Source organism: Amborella trichopoda, chromosome 5 (assembly GCF_054954075.1).
Source record: "Amborella trichopoda isolate Santa Cruz 75 chromosome 5, AtrichopodaSantaCruz75HAP2 v2.0, whole genome shotgun sequence".
NCBI lineage: Eukaryota > Viridiplantae > Streptophyta > Magnoliopsida > Amborellales > Amborellaceae > Amborella > Amborella trichopoda.
The window spans coordinates 11,118,338-11,135,158 of NC_142340.1; the positions used below are offsets into that span (position 1 = coordinate 11,118,338).

General features: G+C 36.9%; 1 protein-coding gene across 11 annotated transcripts in view; it reads left to right on the forward strand.

The window, feature by feature from the left end:
• LOC18443643 (magnesium transporter, putative (DUF803)) overlaps positions 1-16,821 on the forward strand; it is a 90,898-nt gene that overhangs the window by 22,846 nt on the left and 51,231 nt on the right. For 4 of the 11 annotated variants that reach the window (XM_006853827.4, XM_088867463.1, XM_088867462.1 and 1 more), the window contains exons 3-4: positions 9,646-9,775; positions 11,361-11,449. In XM_006853827.4, coding sequence (XP_006853889.1) covers positions 9,646-9,775; positions 11,361-11,449 — 219 coding nt within the window. Of the gene's footprint in view, positions 1-9,645; positions 9,786-9,978; positions 10,077-11,360; positions 11,454-16,821 lie in introns of those variants that run through there. The other 7 variants (XM_088867467.1, XM_088867468.1, XM_088867465.1 and 4 more) reach the window with 6 other exon arrangements.

Here is a 16,821-nt window from a genome sequence, read left to right on the forward strand (position 1 = left end):
CATTGGTGGGGAGGAGATACAGAAGGGGAGGTAAGGATAGTTAACTGAGGAGCTGGAGAAGCCGCTTGTGGGTAGAGGGGGAGTGGTAGGAGAAGTGCTGGAAGGTTTAAAAGAGGAAGCTACCTGTGCAAAGGAGGCTTTATGGGGGTGAGACGAAGCCGACGAGTTGGGCTCAAGAGGTGGAAGAGGAGAGTTCACGGGACGCTGTTGGAGAAGATGGGTTTTAGGATGGGGTGGAAGAGGAGAGTTCACGAGATGCTATTGGAGAAGATGGATGTTGGGATACAAGTTGTATATGTTGTTTCAGCTGAGGGGAATGAGACGGTGGCGGTCACTGGTTCTCCCGGTGAGGGGAAGGAGACAGTGGCAGTCATTGGTTTTCATGGGTTACTCTTACTTGATGGAACGACAGAACAGTTGAAGTCTCTGGAGGCCGCCAGTGGTAGGGCGATCCAAATTGAATTTCGACGGCTGCTCCTTCTTCTGGGAAGATTTTCCTTATAATGATTTAAAAATTCAAATAATGATTTTGTGTATTTCTAAAAAATATAAAAATAACATAATTGCATGGGAGGCCCAATAGGTCTTTTGGGCCCACTATTGGAACTTGGGTGGGGCCCATTATGTGCCCAAATAGGTGGCACGCCCCACTTAGAGAAACCTTTTATTTTGTGGTCAAGCTTTGAAGCTTGAGAGATGAGTTTGTGTTGTTTTAGAAAATTTAAGCCTTTAGGAAATTTTGAATGATATTTTGGTATGTATGAGAAGGCTTATGCATAAATAAGAAAGGATAATATTACAATATATTAATTTTTTATTTTAATTACTTGATGGGAAAATGGTTTAGGAAGTAGGGGATAATAGTCTAGCACCTTCCATAGGATGTTGATGGCCCATCTTGGAATGAGAGCTCATATCTCTCACTCAACAAGTCACCCAAGATCAATGGTGCACGCTCAATCTCACATGAGTGGCAAGCCAAGGAAAACCCTAAGAAACCCTAATCTTGTTCAAGCACTACAAAAAAAGATTGATCCCTACCCAAATCTCTATATCATATCTCTTACACCTAAAATCTCTCTTCTTTCTCCCATAGAAAAAGGAAAGGGCACGCCCCATCTCTTAAGTTTCTCTCTCTCTCTCTCTCTCTCTTGACCAAAGTAGGGGGCATGCCCTTCTCATAGAAAGCCTTCTCTCTCCTGTGCAATCAAATGGGGGCACACCCTACTCTCTCATCTCATGGCTTCTCTCTCATGGTGTCTTTGATGATCTCTCATCTCTCTTTAGGGTTTAGACTATAGGGTTGTGGTAGAAAAGAGAAGCTTTTCTCTCAAACTAGGTTGCTAAGGGGATTTACCTAAGGGTTTGAGATTTATGATTAAGGGGTTTATATTCCATTGGTGTGGCTTGTCCAAAAGTTGCTCTCCTTGTTGATATTGAAAGTTGACCATTAGATCCCACTCCATCGGAAGGTGGTGACTCCGTGTAGGGTGTAAGAAGTTCGGTTGAGGTAATCTCTAGCAACCTCTTTTGTTTCTTGCATATTTATTTTGTATGTCTTTTATTCCCAAGCATAGGTTGTCTTTTCTTTGTTATTGAAAGATAGGTTTTTGAATGGCTTCAAGTTCTTGAGATTCTATTGTATTCTTTTATTTTATTTTATTTGAAGTTATTGTAAAAGGATTATTTGTGATTGATCTAGGTCATGAAGAAAAGAATACAATGGGATCTCAAGAACTTGAAGCCATTCAAAAACCTTTCTTTCAATAACAAAGAATAGACACAACCTATGCTTGGGAATAAAAGACAAAAAAATAAATATGCAAGAAACAAAAGAGGGTGCCGGAGATTACCTCAACCGGGCTTCTTACACCCTACATCGAGTCACCATCGTCTGATGGTCTGGGATCTAATGGTCAACCTTCAATGTCAACCGGGAAAGCAACTTTTGGACAAAGCTACACCAATGGAACATGAACCCCTTAATCACATATCTCAAACCCTTAGGCGAATCCCCTTAGCAACTTAGTTTGAGAGAAATGCTTCTCTTTTCTACTACAACCTTATAGTCTAAACCCCAAAGAGAGATGAGAGACACCATGAGGGAGAAGCCATGAGATGAGGGCGAGTGGGACGTGCGCTCCTTTGATTGCATAGGAGAGAGAAGGTTTCCAAAGAGAGAAAGAAGGCTTTTTATGAGTAGGGTGTGCCCCCTACTTTGGTCAAGAGAGAGAGAGAAACTCAAGAGATGGGTCGTGCCCCTTCCTTTTTCTTTGGGAGAGATATTAGCTGTAAGAGATATGATGTAGAGATTTGGATAAGAATCAATCCCTTTTTGTAGTGCTTGAACAAGATTAGGGTTTTTCTTGGCTTGCCACTCATGTGAGATTGAATGTGCACCATTGATCTTGGGTGACTTGTGGGGTGAGAGATATGAGCTCTCCATTCCATAGATAGGTCATCAACATCCTATGGAAGGTGCTAGACCATTATCCCTGATTTTCTAAACTATTTTCCCATCAATTAATTTAAATAAGGAATTAATATATCATAATATTATCCTTTCTTATTTTATGCATAAGCCGTCTCATACATACTAAAATATCATTCAAAATTTCCTCAAGGCTTAAACTTTCTAAAACAACACAAACTCATCTCTCAAGCTTCAAAGCTTGACCACCAAATAGAAGGTTTCTCTAGGTGGGGCATGCCACCTATTTAGGCACATAATGGGCCCCACCCAAGTTGGAATGGTGGGCCCAAAAGGCCTATTAGGCCTCTTATGCAATTATGTTATTTTTATATTTTTTAGAAATACACAAAATCATTATTTGAATTTTTAAATCATTATAAAATCAATATCTCTATTTTTATAAATCCAAATTTGATAACTAAAATATCCAGAGATTTAGAAAAAAATCATATAACAATTCTAAAAATCAAATATTATTAAAATAAACAAATTAAATATTTTGATGGGAAAATGATCTATATGGTCTAGGAATAAATATCCACTCGGGCACTCCATGTTCATTCGCGAATTACGAACCACATATGTTTTCTCAAACTGACCTAGTGTTGCCCAGGGGATTATTAGTGGGTCACCAAAGTCTAGCCAATGGGCAAGGAGTCATAGTCCCAGTATATAGATTTTAGGTCTCCCCTAGAGACGAAACCAAGGTCATCTTGACCTGATGCAATCCATAGCTCCATGATGTACATGGGGTATCTCTTGTACGTGCACGCACTTCACCTTGAAAGGTGATACGCATTCCAAAAAATGGCTATCGATATGCATACCTTGTGATGATACAAATAATGAGGCTTTGACTCCGTCTTTGAAGGCCTCCATCACACATAAGGGTCACACAGTCCCTTGGCTCACTCATATGGGCATATTCCGACTTCATCAAGGGATAACCCATACAACCCTCATCAGTTTGTTTCTCTTAGCCCAAGTAACATGGGTTTTATCCAACCAGACCGACCTAGCACGTCAAGCACAGTCTAGTATGGTTCACAAGGGATCACACTCCCACTGAGTTCTTGTTCCACTATATAATTTCATTTTACAAGCATTCATGAGGCCTTTAATTGCCACACTTACCCAACATCTTCCACTTGCCTTTGAAGGCCTTACATTCTCTCCTCACTTTTTTTCATCCCCGTCTCTCTCTCATGTCTCACAAAAACATTAGGGGTAACCCCCTTTGCAAGAGGGTCCGCTATCATTACCTCTAAAGGTGTATAGTTAATCTTGATCTCTCCCAATTACAATCTTTTTCTCTAGCATATTTCACTTATTCTCTCTCAATACATTAATAATGGCTTTGGCCAGCAATCGTTTTACAAAAGGATTTATGGAGGCAGTGCCTCTTTCTCTTCTCAGCTTTGATCTCATCTCAAATGTAGCCATAGTCCATCTTTTATATCGCATCGTGAATTATGGACCTGTTGTCACAGAAGATCATCACTTACCCTCATCGTATGGGGTTGTATCTTTATGGGCTTAAAGGAGTTTTTCAATCAAGTTGCTCCCTTTTGTAGTCATACAACCAGCGCCACACATCCGGGTTTCATGGGTGAACAACAATATAGTCTACTGTTCCAGCTGGTCTGTCAAACACTAGCAGGTGCTCCCTCTGGAATATTTAGTTTATCTGGATCTTTCATGATAGAGTACCAGTATATCTAAATATCTAAGCGGCTAAAAAAATGTGGGACTATAGCAACTCCCACTCAATTATTGCACATATAACATATAAATTCTTAGCATTATTATGCTTATATCATGAGGTAGTATAGCAAATCTTATGCAATAAGTAATTCAATGCCCATAGGTTTAACAATATGCAAAACCTTTTTGAACCACAAATGTTCAACCACACTAATCTTCTTGGTAGCAAATCTTTACAAACCAAGTTATCTAATCAACACAACATGTGTCAAGGAAGCCTAGTATGATGACCTTCCTACAACATTCCTTGTGGTTCAAGGTCTTTATGAGTCGAGGATTCTAAATAACTAGAAACATAAGTCATGACATATGGGTATTTTAAAACCAGTGCATGAATAAAAGACAGTTTCCTTCCAAGTTTATAAATACCTTCAAGACTCAATGTTTATCTCTTTAATAAAAAAGCTATTGACTTGGTATATATATATGCATTCACAAGCAATAGTTAGATAATAGTATAACGGTTTAGAATGATTTCTCATAAAGACTTAGTGGACCTAACAAGACTATGGGGTTTTCTCAAAACCATATTTATAGACTTAGGTTTTTGTCAAATCATCCAACTTAATTTTAAAGTACATGCTTAGTCTTCAAAAATTATTTTACCGCATTCACTTATCAAGTCATGTTCACAGCTACAAAAACATTTCATAAAGTCCATATTACAATTTTATCCAAAATAAAGGATGACTAAAGAATGGTTATCAAAATCTTGACAAAATACTTCCTTTTGGCAAATATGAAGACTTTATCAAGAGATCATCATTACATACAATACATCATATTACTGGAGATTTTTGGGAGGATGGTCACTGAGACCGAGTTCCATTAGAACACTCCCTTCATGCTTACATATTTGAATGAGTCACTCCCATCTCTCGTGTTTCATACTTGGGATCAAAGCTCTTGTTCAAATCACATCTCCATGCGTATCACTACCTTAAGTAGTTCATACTCAAGCACAAAGAGGCACAAAAACACAGGGTATTCATAAACCGTCTCTTTCAAATTTGCTAGCATCTATCACCTAATGCCCATACATATTCATAAAACAAATAGCCAAAATATGACCAAAGAAGTATATAAAACATAAAATAAAGGGTTACTGAATCTTCTTTCCCTATACAACCTTACTATGTAATGTGCGATAGATTTCATACCTCAAAACTATGTAGTGTGGTACCTAGACTTTCTTGATTTTTTGCTTTTACTTGTTGACAAGCTTTTGTGATTTTGGAAGAGCACACGACTGATGGAGAATTTATTGGTCATCAGTTTCACATGTCATGAAGTGTCCATCTCTTTAGCACTTGGATTCTCCCTTTCTCACTATATGAAAAAATACTCTTCTTTATCCCATCATTCAAAATATCACAAATTCGATTCTCCCACTGATCTTTAGAGTTTCTATGATGCCACCAAGTCTTTCTATATATCCCTTCATTTTGAAGAAACCAAGATGCTTTTATAAGTATTGTGTTTTTTTTTTTTTTTTTTTTTCTGCTATTCCCAGATCGAACACTCTTCACATAGAGTGTCATATCTTGCCAACTTTTTATTACCTCTCTCTAAAGTTTTACTATAACAAACCATACTCATGGCGTGCTATAAAACTTTTTTAAATGCGCCCTAAAAAGGTCTCCATTATGAGGAATCCAAAGATGTGCCTTAATATGCCACATCCTTTAATTTATTGCGGAATGGAACATGAGCATACCATGATAAAAATATGATATAACTCATCTCATAAGGAGTTTTATCTCTAAATCCTTTTGAGTATTGAAATAAACTAAAAAATATAAAATAGTGCTCTGTTCTATCCCTAAATCACACCATTTAGCGAGTCTACGATTTAGTGACATTCACGTCATAATGCAATTTGCTCAACAGGAAATCAGGTTGCGCACCTCTTAATAAAATATTTATTTTTCTCAATTCACAAAGGATTTCTTCCTGAAATCTTTTTTGTTGAAAACTAGACTCAAAATCAAAACATAAAATCATGGTGTGAATGCCAAATAGTACTTTTCTTCAGAGAAATTAATAAGTGACATTCACGTCGCAAAATAAATCATATTGCAGAATTTCAAGATGAATACTATCTAGTAAAATTGTCTTTTCTCTCTGCCCTCATGGAGTTTCCCTTTCAAACCAATTTTGTTTGAAAGTAGACACATAATAGTAGTACATATGTTTGCAAAAGCCTCATATCATTTTGTTAAGTAGGCTTGATAAATATAACTATTTACATCTCAATAAAAACGTACCAAATTGCTGAAAATTGAGGATGACCTCTTTTCAATCCAAAATTTTTATTCTTCTCTTCCCATAGATATTTCTCTCTCATAAATTTTATTAGAAACTAGACTCAAAATGGAAGTCTAGAAACTTGGTGTAGGCCATAAAATATTCTGTTAAGATTGGAAATAAAATTATGACTTCCATGTAATTGAACTAGTTTTCGTTGCAAAAAAAAAGCACTTGCGCACTCTTTAATAAATTGACCGTATCTGTCAAACCACAAGGAATTTCTTGATGAAACTATTTTTTTTTTGAAAGTAGGCTCAATTTGATGAGTCATGGTCAAATTTAAGCTAAAAATAAAAAATGTAATTGGTGGAAAAAATCATGGAACTCAATGGATAGTTCCTGAATTTTATAGGGTCAGAACTGACACCCTTCTTTAATGAGTCTATAACTCTCAATTCCCTTAGGATCTCCCACTGAAATTTTACAGGTAGATCCTACTCTCAAAAACATATAATATTACTGGAGTATGCAATAGAAAAATAACTCATTATCTTCTTCATATCACTACTCCAAAATAGCACAGAATACCCATTTTGCAGAGTGCCTTTTTCGGTGTTTGAATATTCCAATAATTCTTAACTAGAGGTGTATTACTTGATCACAAAGATCATTAGCTTTCTTATATATCATTCCCAAGCTAGATCCAGACTCAAATAAAGAGAAAAGACCACTAATGGCAATAAGTATCAATAGCTCTGATACTAATGAAAGAAGGACTCGTGTGATCTAGTTGGAGTATATAATAATTTTTTTCCTTTTCGATTCTTTTTCTTTTCTTCATGGCCTAGATCACTCACAAGTAGGCCTTTTAATATGTACGATGGAGCGCTAACTACTTTATGAACAACTAGTAGAGAGATGAATGAGTTTTTAGTGACAATATGTCTACATCAGGGGTTGGTATTGTGGGCATAGCTCATGGTCTTAGTTATGGACGACTTAATTAGGCACCTACAAGATTATGTACCGTGGTGCATGTTGATTGCAAATGGCATAATTTTGATTGATGAGACCCGAAAAGGCATCAACACAAAGTTAGAACTTTGGAGGGATGCCCTAGAATCTAAATCTTTGAAATTAGCCGGCCTAAGGGCAAGTATATGTAATGCAAGTTTAGTAATAGTAGGAGTAGAGACAAGGAAATAGTTAAGATTGACGGTCAGGAAATGCTAAAAAGAGTTCACTTTCGATATCTTCGATCGATAATCTAGGAAAATGGAGAGATTGGGGAAGATGTCGCACATAGAAGTAGAGATGGGTGTGCGAAATGGAGATGTACAATCGGAATTTTATGTGATGGCTGCATACAAATGAAGCTAAAAGGCAAGCTCTATAGGACAGTTGTGAGACCGGCTTTGCTTTATGGGGTGGAATGTTGGGTGTTCAAAAAACAATATACTCATACAATGAGTGTAGCGAAGATGAGGATGTTGAGATGGATGTGTGGCAAAACAAGAAGGCATGGAATTCAAAATGAATACATTCCGAAAAATTTAGGTGTGGTACCAATAAGTGATTAGATGGGAGAGAGTAGACTTAGGTGGGCTAGCCATGTGTGGCGCAAATTCAGTACAACAGCTGTTAGGAGGTACGAGTTAGTTCAAGTGGGAGGCTAAAAAAAGGTAAGGAGTAGCCACCAAAAGGACATGGTTGGAAGTATTGAGAAAAGATATGGGAACTTATGACCTCACTAAGGTTATGACCCTTAATATAGTAGATTTGGCTGACTCCAATTAATTGAGAAAAGGCTTTTACGAAGATGATGATGATGTACTTCTATGCTTAGTGTGCTTGTGTGGTACTATGTCGACACCAATACTAGTTGCAGAAATCAGCTACTGATACTTGTTAAGTAGAAAATGGCATAATTAGAAAAGATTTAAATAAAATAACATAATTAGGAAAGATATAAGTAAAAAATATGTTATATTTTTATCAATGTGTTGGATGCATATTTTTCATATTATATAAACTATAATATATTATAGATGTGTAACATCGGATACTCATTTTCGTAGTTGTATCTTGTATTTCAAGAAATGCTGAGTTGTATCGCATTCTCTATATATCGGTATCTACATTTGAGCATCGTAGATTGTGTTCTTTATTGGTTCCAAAAGATTTTCTTTTTTAACAATTGTGTCATCAATAACATTATAGGTGGTAAGGACATTATGGGTTGGGCAAGACAGCATCCAAGGACCAAATTCCACTGCTGACCTACCCAAAAGAAAATGGAACAACATCAAGTTGCCCCCAAAAACAATAGCAAGATGTGTACAAAATGTCCAATGGTGTGGGGAATTCTACACACCAATGGGTCTTCCAAACCACACTAATTATCTTGAGTCATCAAGGGTTGTCTATGTAAACCTAGAACATCTGATGTCATTCCTACCTCTTCCTTTTGACTTTCCCTACATATAAGGCCAGCAGCCGCCCTAAAATAGTCTGTCGAACAGCAAAAATTCTTTATGATCTGAATCAATTTTCGCTGTTTTATATGCATTTCCTATTCCATACTTTTACCTTGAATAAAAAGTTTTCCTCTTTGTTTTGGCAATGAATTATTCTTTTTAATTGGCAAGGTAGATATCTGCTAATTTAAACAATTAAGAGGTTATATTATGGCAATGAGACACCTAGTTTCGACTTTGGAGTACAAACAAGGGATCAACTTCAGACTACCTTCCGAAACTCTCATCCATGTGTGAAACTTGATCAACGTGAACTCCCTATTTTCAAGAAATTGGTCAAACTCTCTTTGCAAATAGTTATGAAATAATACTTTTGAGTGTATGAATTGCTGACATGGTATCGATCCTTTAGTTGATAACTTTGTCATCATTTTAATATAGTTATTGGCATTATTCACTTGTAGCATGCAGCTTTAGGTGCAATAGGATTTTCATGCTAACTGGAGATGCCAACTTAGCTTTTAAATTTCTCTCATCATATGATTTTGGATGGCATTTATGTCTCATGTTAAGATTGATGACTATCAGTGTGTAAGTTATTTGATCTCTTTGCTATATGCAGTTTGCAGTTATTTGGCTGTTGTGTTGCCGTTGATAACTTGTTAATTATGTTTATGACAGGTCTCCATTATACAACCTGTTTCTGGCTGTGGATTAGCAATACTTTCTATTTTTTCACATTTTTACTTGAAGGAGATCATGAATGCTGTTGACTGGGTAGGAATTACCTTAGCTGGTGTTGGCACAATAGGTAATGTAAGGTCAGAATGATTGCTCTTGTTTTATATATTTGTATCAATATGTTGCTATGGATATCTTTCTCTTAACTGTTAGTATGAAGTTCACAACCAATTTTATCTGATTCAACTAAGGAAAAGTCCGAATGAAATTTGGACACTGTCCTGATTTGTGGATTTTACATGCATGGCATCATCCGGGAACGAATAAATGCAGAGTCACACAGATGGTTGCTCATTCGGGTGACGTACCAATGGGCCTACCAAGTCGGTTTGAGTTCTGAGTTTTAGAACCTTAATATACACCTCTTCATGGTGAGACTTTAACTTCCAGCAGGGTTGCTAAATACTTAATATTGGTCTCATGTTGATCCCTATGGATACATTGGATATCCTTCAAATCTATGGATAAATTGGATATCCCAATGTATCCCTATGGATACATTGGATATCCTTAAGATCTATAGTTAACATATTTCATCTTTGGGCCAGTCTTTGTAGTGTTGCCTTATTAACTGATTACTTAGGATCTTTGTATCTCTGAGGGAATTGCCCGAGAACCTTCGGTTGTTCTAGGGTTCTGGAAGCTGGAAAACTGGGATGTTTTGGAGTCTAGAAGCTTGCACATTTGTATCTAGATCCAGAAAGTGCTGTGTTTGATTGCTTATCTGGAATTCTAAGGGAGTAAGGAAAAATGTGTTTGATAAACCCGAAAGTTTCCAAACTTGCAGATCTGAACTGATTTTATTTTATTTTTCTGTACATCCAGATTGAGCTAAAATTTTGGTTATTTGTAGTTCTTACTTACACGAACCTGTAAAAAGAATATAAAAATAATTTGACAAAATAAAATGACCAAAATACCTCTAAAAGTTTTGGGGGCATTTTGGCCATTTATTGCTTGTGATTATTTTTTGTATTTTTACAAATGCGCTTAAATGAGGCAAATTCACCTTTATATTTTCATCTCAATAGCATCATTATCTGAGCCTTATCCCAACTATTTAGGGTCAGCAAAATTTCATTTCAATATATTTTTTAAAAATAGAATTTAGAAACCTGCTTCCATGAGCAATGTACACTTCTTATTGTCTATGAGAAGCTCATGTTTTTTTTTTTTTTTGGGGGGTTGGGGTAGGGGGGAGTGGGGTTTTTTTGGGGCTGGAAGTGCTCTCGATTTTGAGAAGTGCATACTTCTTGTGGAGTTCCTAGTGTCAACTAGGTAACTGCTACAGCACTGACGATATGCACAAGAAGTCAAGTGGTCCGACTGAAAGTTAGTTATCACTAAATATTAAAACAGATCACCCAAAAAAAAACTGAAACAGGACCATTTTGATATAATGAAATCATATTGCGTAACCTTGTTTTCAAATTAGTTACGTTTTTAAATGTAAACTAGATTTTATTAATTGAAGTACAGTTTTAAATTATTTACTAGAATGGAATTGAAATACAACTCGGTTATTCACCACTGTAGAGCTGCTTCAGACCTTTCTATAACTGGTATTTGGTATCCAAATTTGTTTCTGCTATGGTGTCCACTCATTTCCATGATTAAAATAATTGTAATGTTTAATAAGAAGTTGTCGTTTGTAGGTGTTGGTATTGGAGGAGAGGAGCAAAGCGGTTCTACAATATCATTTATCCACCTACTTTGGCTGGTTTCCATTGTTGCCATTTTGTTTGTAGGTATCTATTCCTCAATGCCATCTGTATTCTGTTTGATTGGCTTAGAATGTGATGCGCTTTATAGAATTTTCATAAGATTTACTTCAGTTTTGAACCTTATCCATTCATCATACTAGAAATTTCAGGAGTGTCTAAAGACATTGGAAAGTTAGCATTCAAGATGGACTCCTGTTTTCTTTGTTATTTTATATGCATTTTGTGATGGCTGATGCGAAGGCTATGTGAAGTAACCCAATGGTTGCTATGACTTAGAGCATTGCAGGGGCCTGTGCATGAAAAAGGAATCGTCATCCTCATTTAAGTAGCCAATTTTCATTTTCACTCATGCCTTGCATTTTTATTCTCGTATCTCATCTCCAGTGGCAAGTGATTAATTTGTACTTGTGCATGAAAAAGATATCGTCATCTCATTTAAGTTGTCAATTTTCATTTTCACTCATGCCTTGCATTTTTATTCTCATATGTCATCTCTAGTGGCACGTGATTAATTGAGTTCTTTAGTTCTCTATTCCGAACCATATATCCATATTGATTTACCCAGTAATGGGAAGCAGAGCAATCTTGTAGATTTTAATTGATAAACTTGTGAGCATTCTTCTTTTATCGCTAGAAAAGCAAGATTTCTCCTTACTTTTTTGCAAGTTTAGGTAAGGTTAACAAAGTAAAAATTCTGGCCCATTCGATGTTTTTAATGAAGAGCCTTGAGAAGTTAGGTGGGGGTTTGCATGAGAAAAGTCAAAGATGCTTGCTGATATTTAGAAGATGGAGGAAGAGGTTTCTAATGTGTTTTCTAGCATGTACCTGTAAGGTTTCGGGTGAGAGGAGCTGCGGGTGTCTTTTTTTATATATTTTTTAAGAGAATGTTAAATTCGTTTACAAAGTATGTTAAATTCAATAAGAGCTATACAAAGAAAAAAAAAATCCAGAACCTTTAAAGTTTTGTAAATAGCAGACAACATGTGGTATCATATTTGCCGTTGTGGTCCATCAAGAACAAATTTGTAAAGGAATTTTACCATTATATCAGATGATTGTGTAATATAATCACCATTATCTTCACTGGCGATCTTGCACCTTTACCATTGATGAAAACATCTCACTCTGCACTTTGTGCCCCTTGTCGCAGCTCCATATCCTACCATTATATCAGATGATTGTGTGAGTTTGAAACCAATGAAGACTTTCAAGTTTTGACGGGGTCAAATGGATAATGACATGCATGTCCTTCTATGATGTGCAAAGTCAGCTAGATATGTGGTTTTGCATACCTGTGAATATCTGGTGCTATCAGAGCATCTATTTCTAATTAACCATTTGTGGTAGGTATCTGTGCTGGTACTTATTTCCCTTAGTTATAAAAAATTCATAGAAAGTATTTTTAGAAGCAAGAAGTGACAATCGTCTTGTATTTGTGGCAAACTTTTGAAGAATCCCTAGCAAAGTTCAAGTGTGTTATCCATTGATTTCTCCAAGCCTCATTAAAATTAGAAGTCAAGTTTGAATGCCTCACATTAGACCAACTCCAAAACAGAGGCCCCCCTTTCCCAATCATTGCTGCCTTTGCCATTTTTGAGGTTTTTGGCCTTTAAAGGCTGCAAAAGCATGTAAATGTAATAAATAATAGCGAATTGTGCACTTTAGGGAGGCATATATTGGTTGACTGACCTAGGGTTGTAGGGTTGGGTAGTCTATAGCCTTGGTCAATGTCCAAAAGCCTTTCCCTTGGGCATAGGCATTAATGTCAACGGTTTTATGAAGGGTCATCCCTTGTTGAGGTCGGAGAGATACCTTGAAAGAAGAACTATTTGATTGGGCAAGTCAATACCGATTAAAGTTTTTTTATTTATTTTTATTCATTACCGCTCGGATCACTTACAAGTGTCCTAATAGGATATATGAGCCAAATAAAAATACAAGAATGCTAAAGACTCTCTCACTTGCTTGCCATCAAAATAAAATTACATTTATAACATGAATATGGAAATACATAAAATATGCAATTAAATCAAGAAAGCATGAGACAGGAAAATACTGCACACCTTGCCTTAGGTTATCTCCAAGGACTTTGTATACCCCGCACTGGGTCTCCTCCACTAATGGCGCACGAGATCTAGGTTCAAGAACTTGTCTCACCATTTGAGAAGCCTAGGCAAAACTAGCAGAGAGCATGACAGGGATAAACTAGACCAAGGCTCAGCACCTGAGCATAAAGCTAGTACCTATGGGCTAGGCTTTGTGGCTTGGGCGTGCCACCCTTTAAGGTTTGTTTTTTCTTTTCTAAATCCTAATTTTAAAGAGAAATGGAGAGAGATCAAAGAGGGGCGTGTCGCTCCTTAGGCTCAGAGACAAAGATTAAGATATGAAGTGTGTAGAAAATGGCCCCCCATAGCTAGTTTATATAACATAAAGGTTAGGTTTAGGGTTTTGCCGTCATTATAAGACTTTATCTTGACATTTGATCATAGAGACCTGTGGGGTGAAGAGATCTCATCCATTCACTCCTTAGATCAACCATCATGATTAAAGGAAAGAGGTGAAACCATTATCCCTCAGTCTCCATAACTTTATTCCCATCAAATATTATGTAGAGAAAATACTAAATTAAATTTAATAAATCTTTTATACTTTCTCCTTTTTGAATCAATCAAAATCTCTACACCGACTGTTTCCTAAAATATTCCAATTAATTGCATACCTTATGACACAAGGCATAAAATAAGAAAGAGAAGAATAAGGAGGTGGGGCGCACCACCCTATGGGTGGCCATGTGGGCTGCCCACTAATTGGTGGGCCTAATGAATCCCAATGGGCCCCCAATATTTTGAATATAATTTATAGATATTAAAATAAATTTTATAGTGTCATCAAATATTTTATTTTCCTATCTGATTAAAATAAAATTCAAAAATTGAATTTTTCTTATTTAAAAATATTTTTTTAATAAAATAAAATACTTAGAGGTCTGAAAATTGTTTATAATTATCTGAAAAATAATTGAACCATATTTAAACATATCCAAGAAGATTTGATGGGAATTGGATTCATAGAGTTAGGATTACAACAAATATACGAATGATTCTATCTTTTTTTGAGACTGTATCTCAATGCACATTCTCAAACTGGCCCAATAGTTCCCATGATCCACAACCCTTCATAAGGATTCATGATTGCACTATCAAAGTTAGCCAATTAATGAAGGAGATATGATCTTAGTTCATAGATTACAGGTCATTCCCTAAGGATAAGTCTAGGCTCCATTCTAACACTATGCTCCATGAGTCCTTCCAATATAGTCTAGTGTTGTAGGGAGTCATCTCTTCGGCACATGTATACAAAACACACCCTTATCCAAAAGGGCCGCTTCCCGAACGACTGTCTAATGTACATACCATGTGATGGTAATGATGAGGATTTAGGCCCCTGTCCTCTCAGGTGAATCATCACACACATGGGTCACATCTAGTTCCTCTAGCCAACTGTCCTGGGTACAACTCCAACATCTTCAAGGGGTAATGTCACATCAAAACCTCACATTAGCCGTAACTAGTCAAAGCTCAGGTGAGTCTTAGCATTGGTAATGCCTCATAGTCTAACGTGGATCACACTTCCACTAGAGCCAATATTTCACTATAATGATTTCAGTACATGTTCTCATTAGGCCTTTAAATGGATCACATAACCCCATCATGCCCAGGGACATTCTTTGGGCCAGAAGAGCTTCGTGGTCTCCTGTGTACGGATGTAGGCATGTAAGCGCAATCGACAAGTCCTCAACAAACTTTTTCTAACAGCCGCATTATGGGAAACAATTCTATGGAGGGGTACATGTATGTGTATAAAATGAGTGTCTTTGTACTATAGTGATATGTGCTTATGACTTGCTCTTGGGGGAAAGCCTATAATCGACATATTAGGACCGTGGTTTCTTTATTTATTTGCCATCTTTGACGAGCCAATCATGTGCCCCTATACATGACTGTGGGTCTTGGGTCCCATTGGATTGGTTTGAGAAGATAGTTGTGGATAATGGATCTTGGCACGGGTGGAGTGCCTTGACAATTACTTTTAAATTTAAGAACTCCGGAAATATTGTTTCCATTGTATTTATGTTCGTGTAATTTTTGGATATTTTTTCAGAACTTTAAATTATGTTTAAATGAACAAAACACTCCTAAAGGTTATTTCTTTAATTTTCTAAGTATTGTTGAAATTTATTCTTTTTGCATTGGGACCTACTTTGGGTGGGCTATGGACACATCCCCTACACATGTGGGGCCCACATGGTGTGGGACGTGGGCCACATGCCCCACAAAGAGGGACGCCACATGTTTCCTAGTTGTTTGGAACTTTGGGAAACCTTGTTGGGAGTCAAATTAAATTGAAAAATATTTTTTAGTTAGAGAAAAATCCTGTGAAGTCTTTGTGGATTTTTTTGTGAGAAAAAATGAATAGAAGATAAATTTTGATTGATAAAAAATCTAGATAGAATAGAAGTGGATAGGGGTCAAGGATTCGGGGATAAGATTCCTAGATTCCTTTCTAAATCATGACGGCCGATTTCATGGATGGATGGCTCTAATTTTTTCTACTCGCACCTTGTTGATTACCTGAATATCCTAAAGTGATATCGAAGCCTAATCTATTTAGGAATACCCTAGGGCCCTTGTGGCCATTATAAGGAGGGGACCCCCTCATTCCCTACACAGTTTTCAAACCTCTCTCTCCTCCGTGCCAACTCTCTCCTCCGTGCCAACTCTCTCCCTTCTCTCTAACTCTCTCGCTCCTCTTCATGGCCATAAGGATCTTGGAGTGGTCGGCACCACCTAGCACAAAGAGCGAATGGGGGCACGCCAGCCCTAGTCAAGGTTAGGGGAGGTGTAACCACAATAGAAATTCTAGTTATTAATGAAGGAAAAAGAAAATTTTTGAATTCTATATAGCGGAGCTAGTCTTCTTACTGCCATAGTTTAGGAATTGGTTTTTATTTCTTGAGTCAAGCACATAGAAACCTAAGGCTTTATGGATGTACTTCTGAAGACCTAAAGGTTGGATGGGAAGAACCATGTAAGTTGGAAAAAAAGAAAGGCTATGTCCTCTTTGAAGAAGGACGTAGGCAGCTGCTCAGAGAGCCCCCCACCTAAACCAAGAGGCAACACTTATAAAAGGCAAGCAATTAGGGATGCTTATGATCAATGAGTGTGCATAAATACCCTGGCTATGCATCTCCTTTTGATGGCTTGAATAATTCACTCTCTCAAGTTTGAAACTCTATAAAGATTGTGAAGGAGATTCATGAGAAGCTTGAGCAGGATTATGCCATTCCTTCCCTCACAAGAAAGACACTATGAAGATATACTCAGATTTAAAA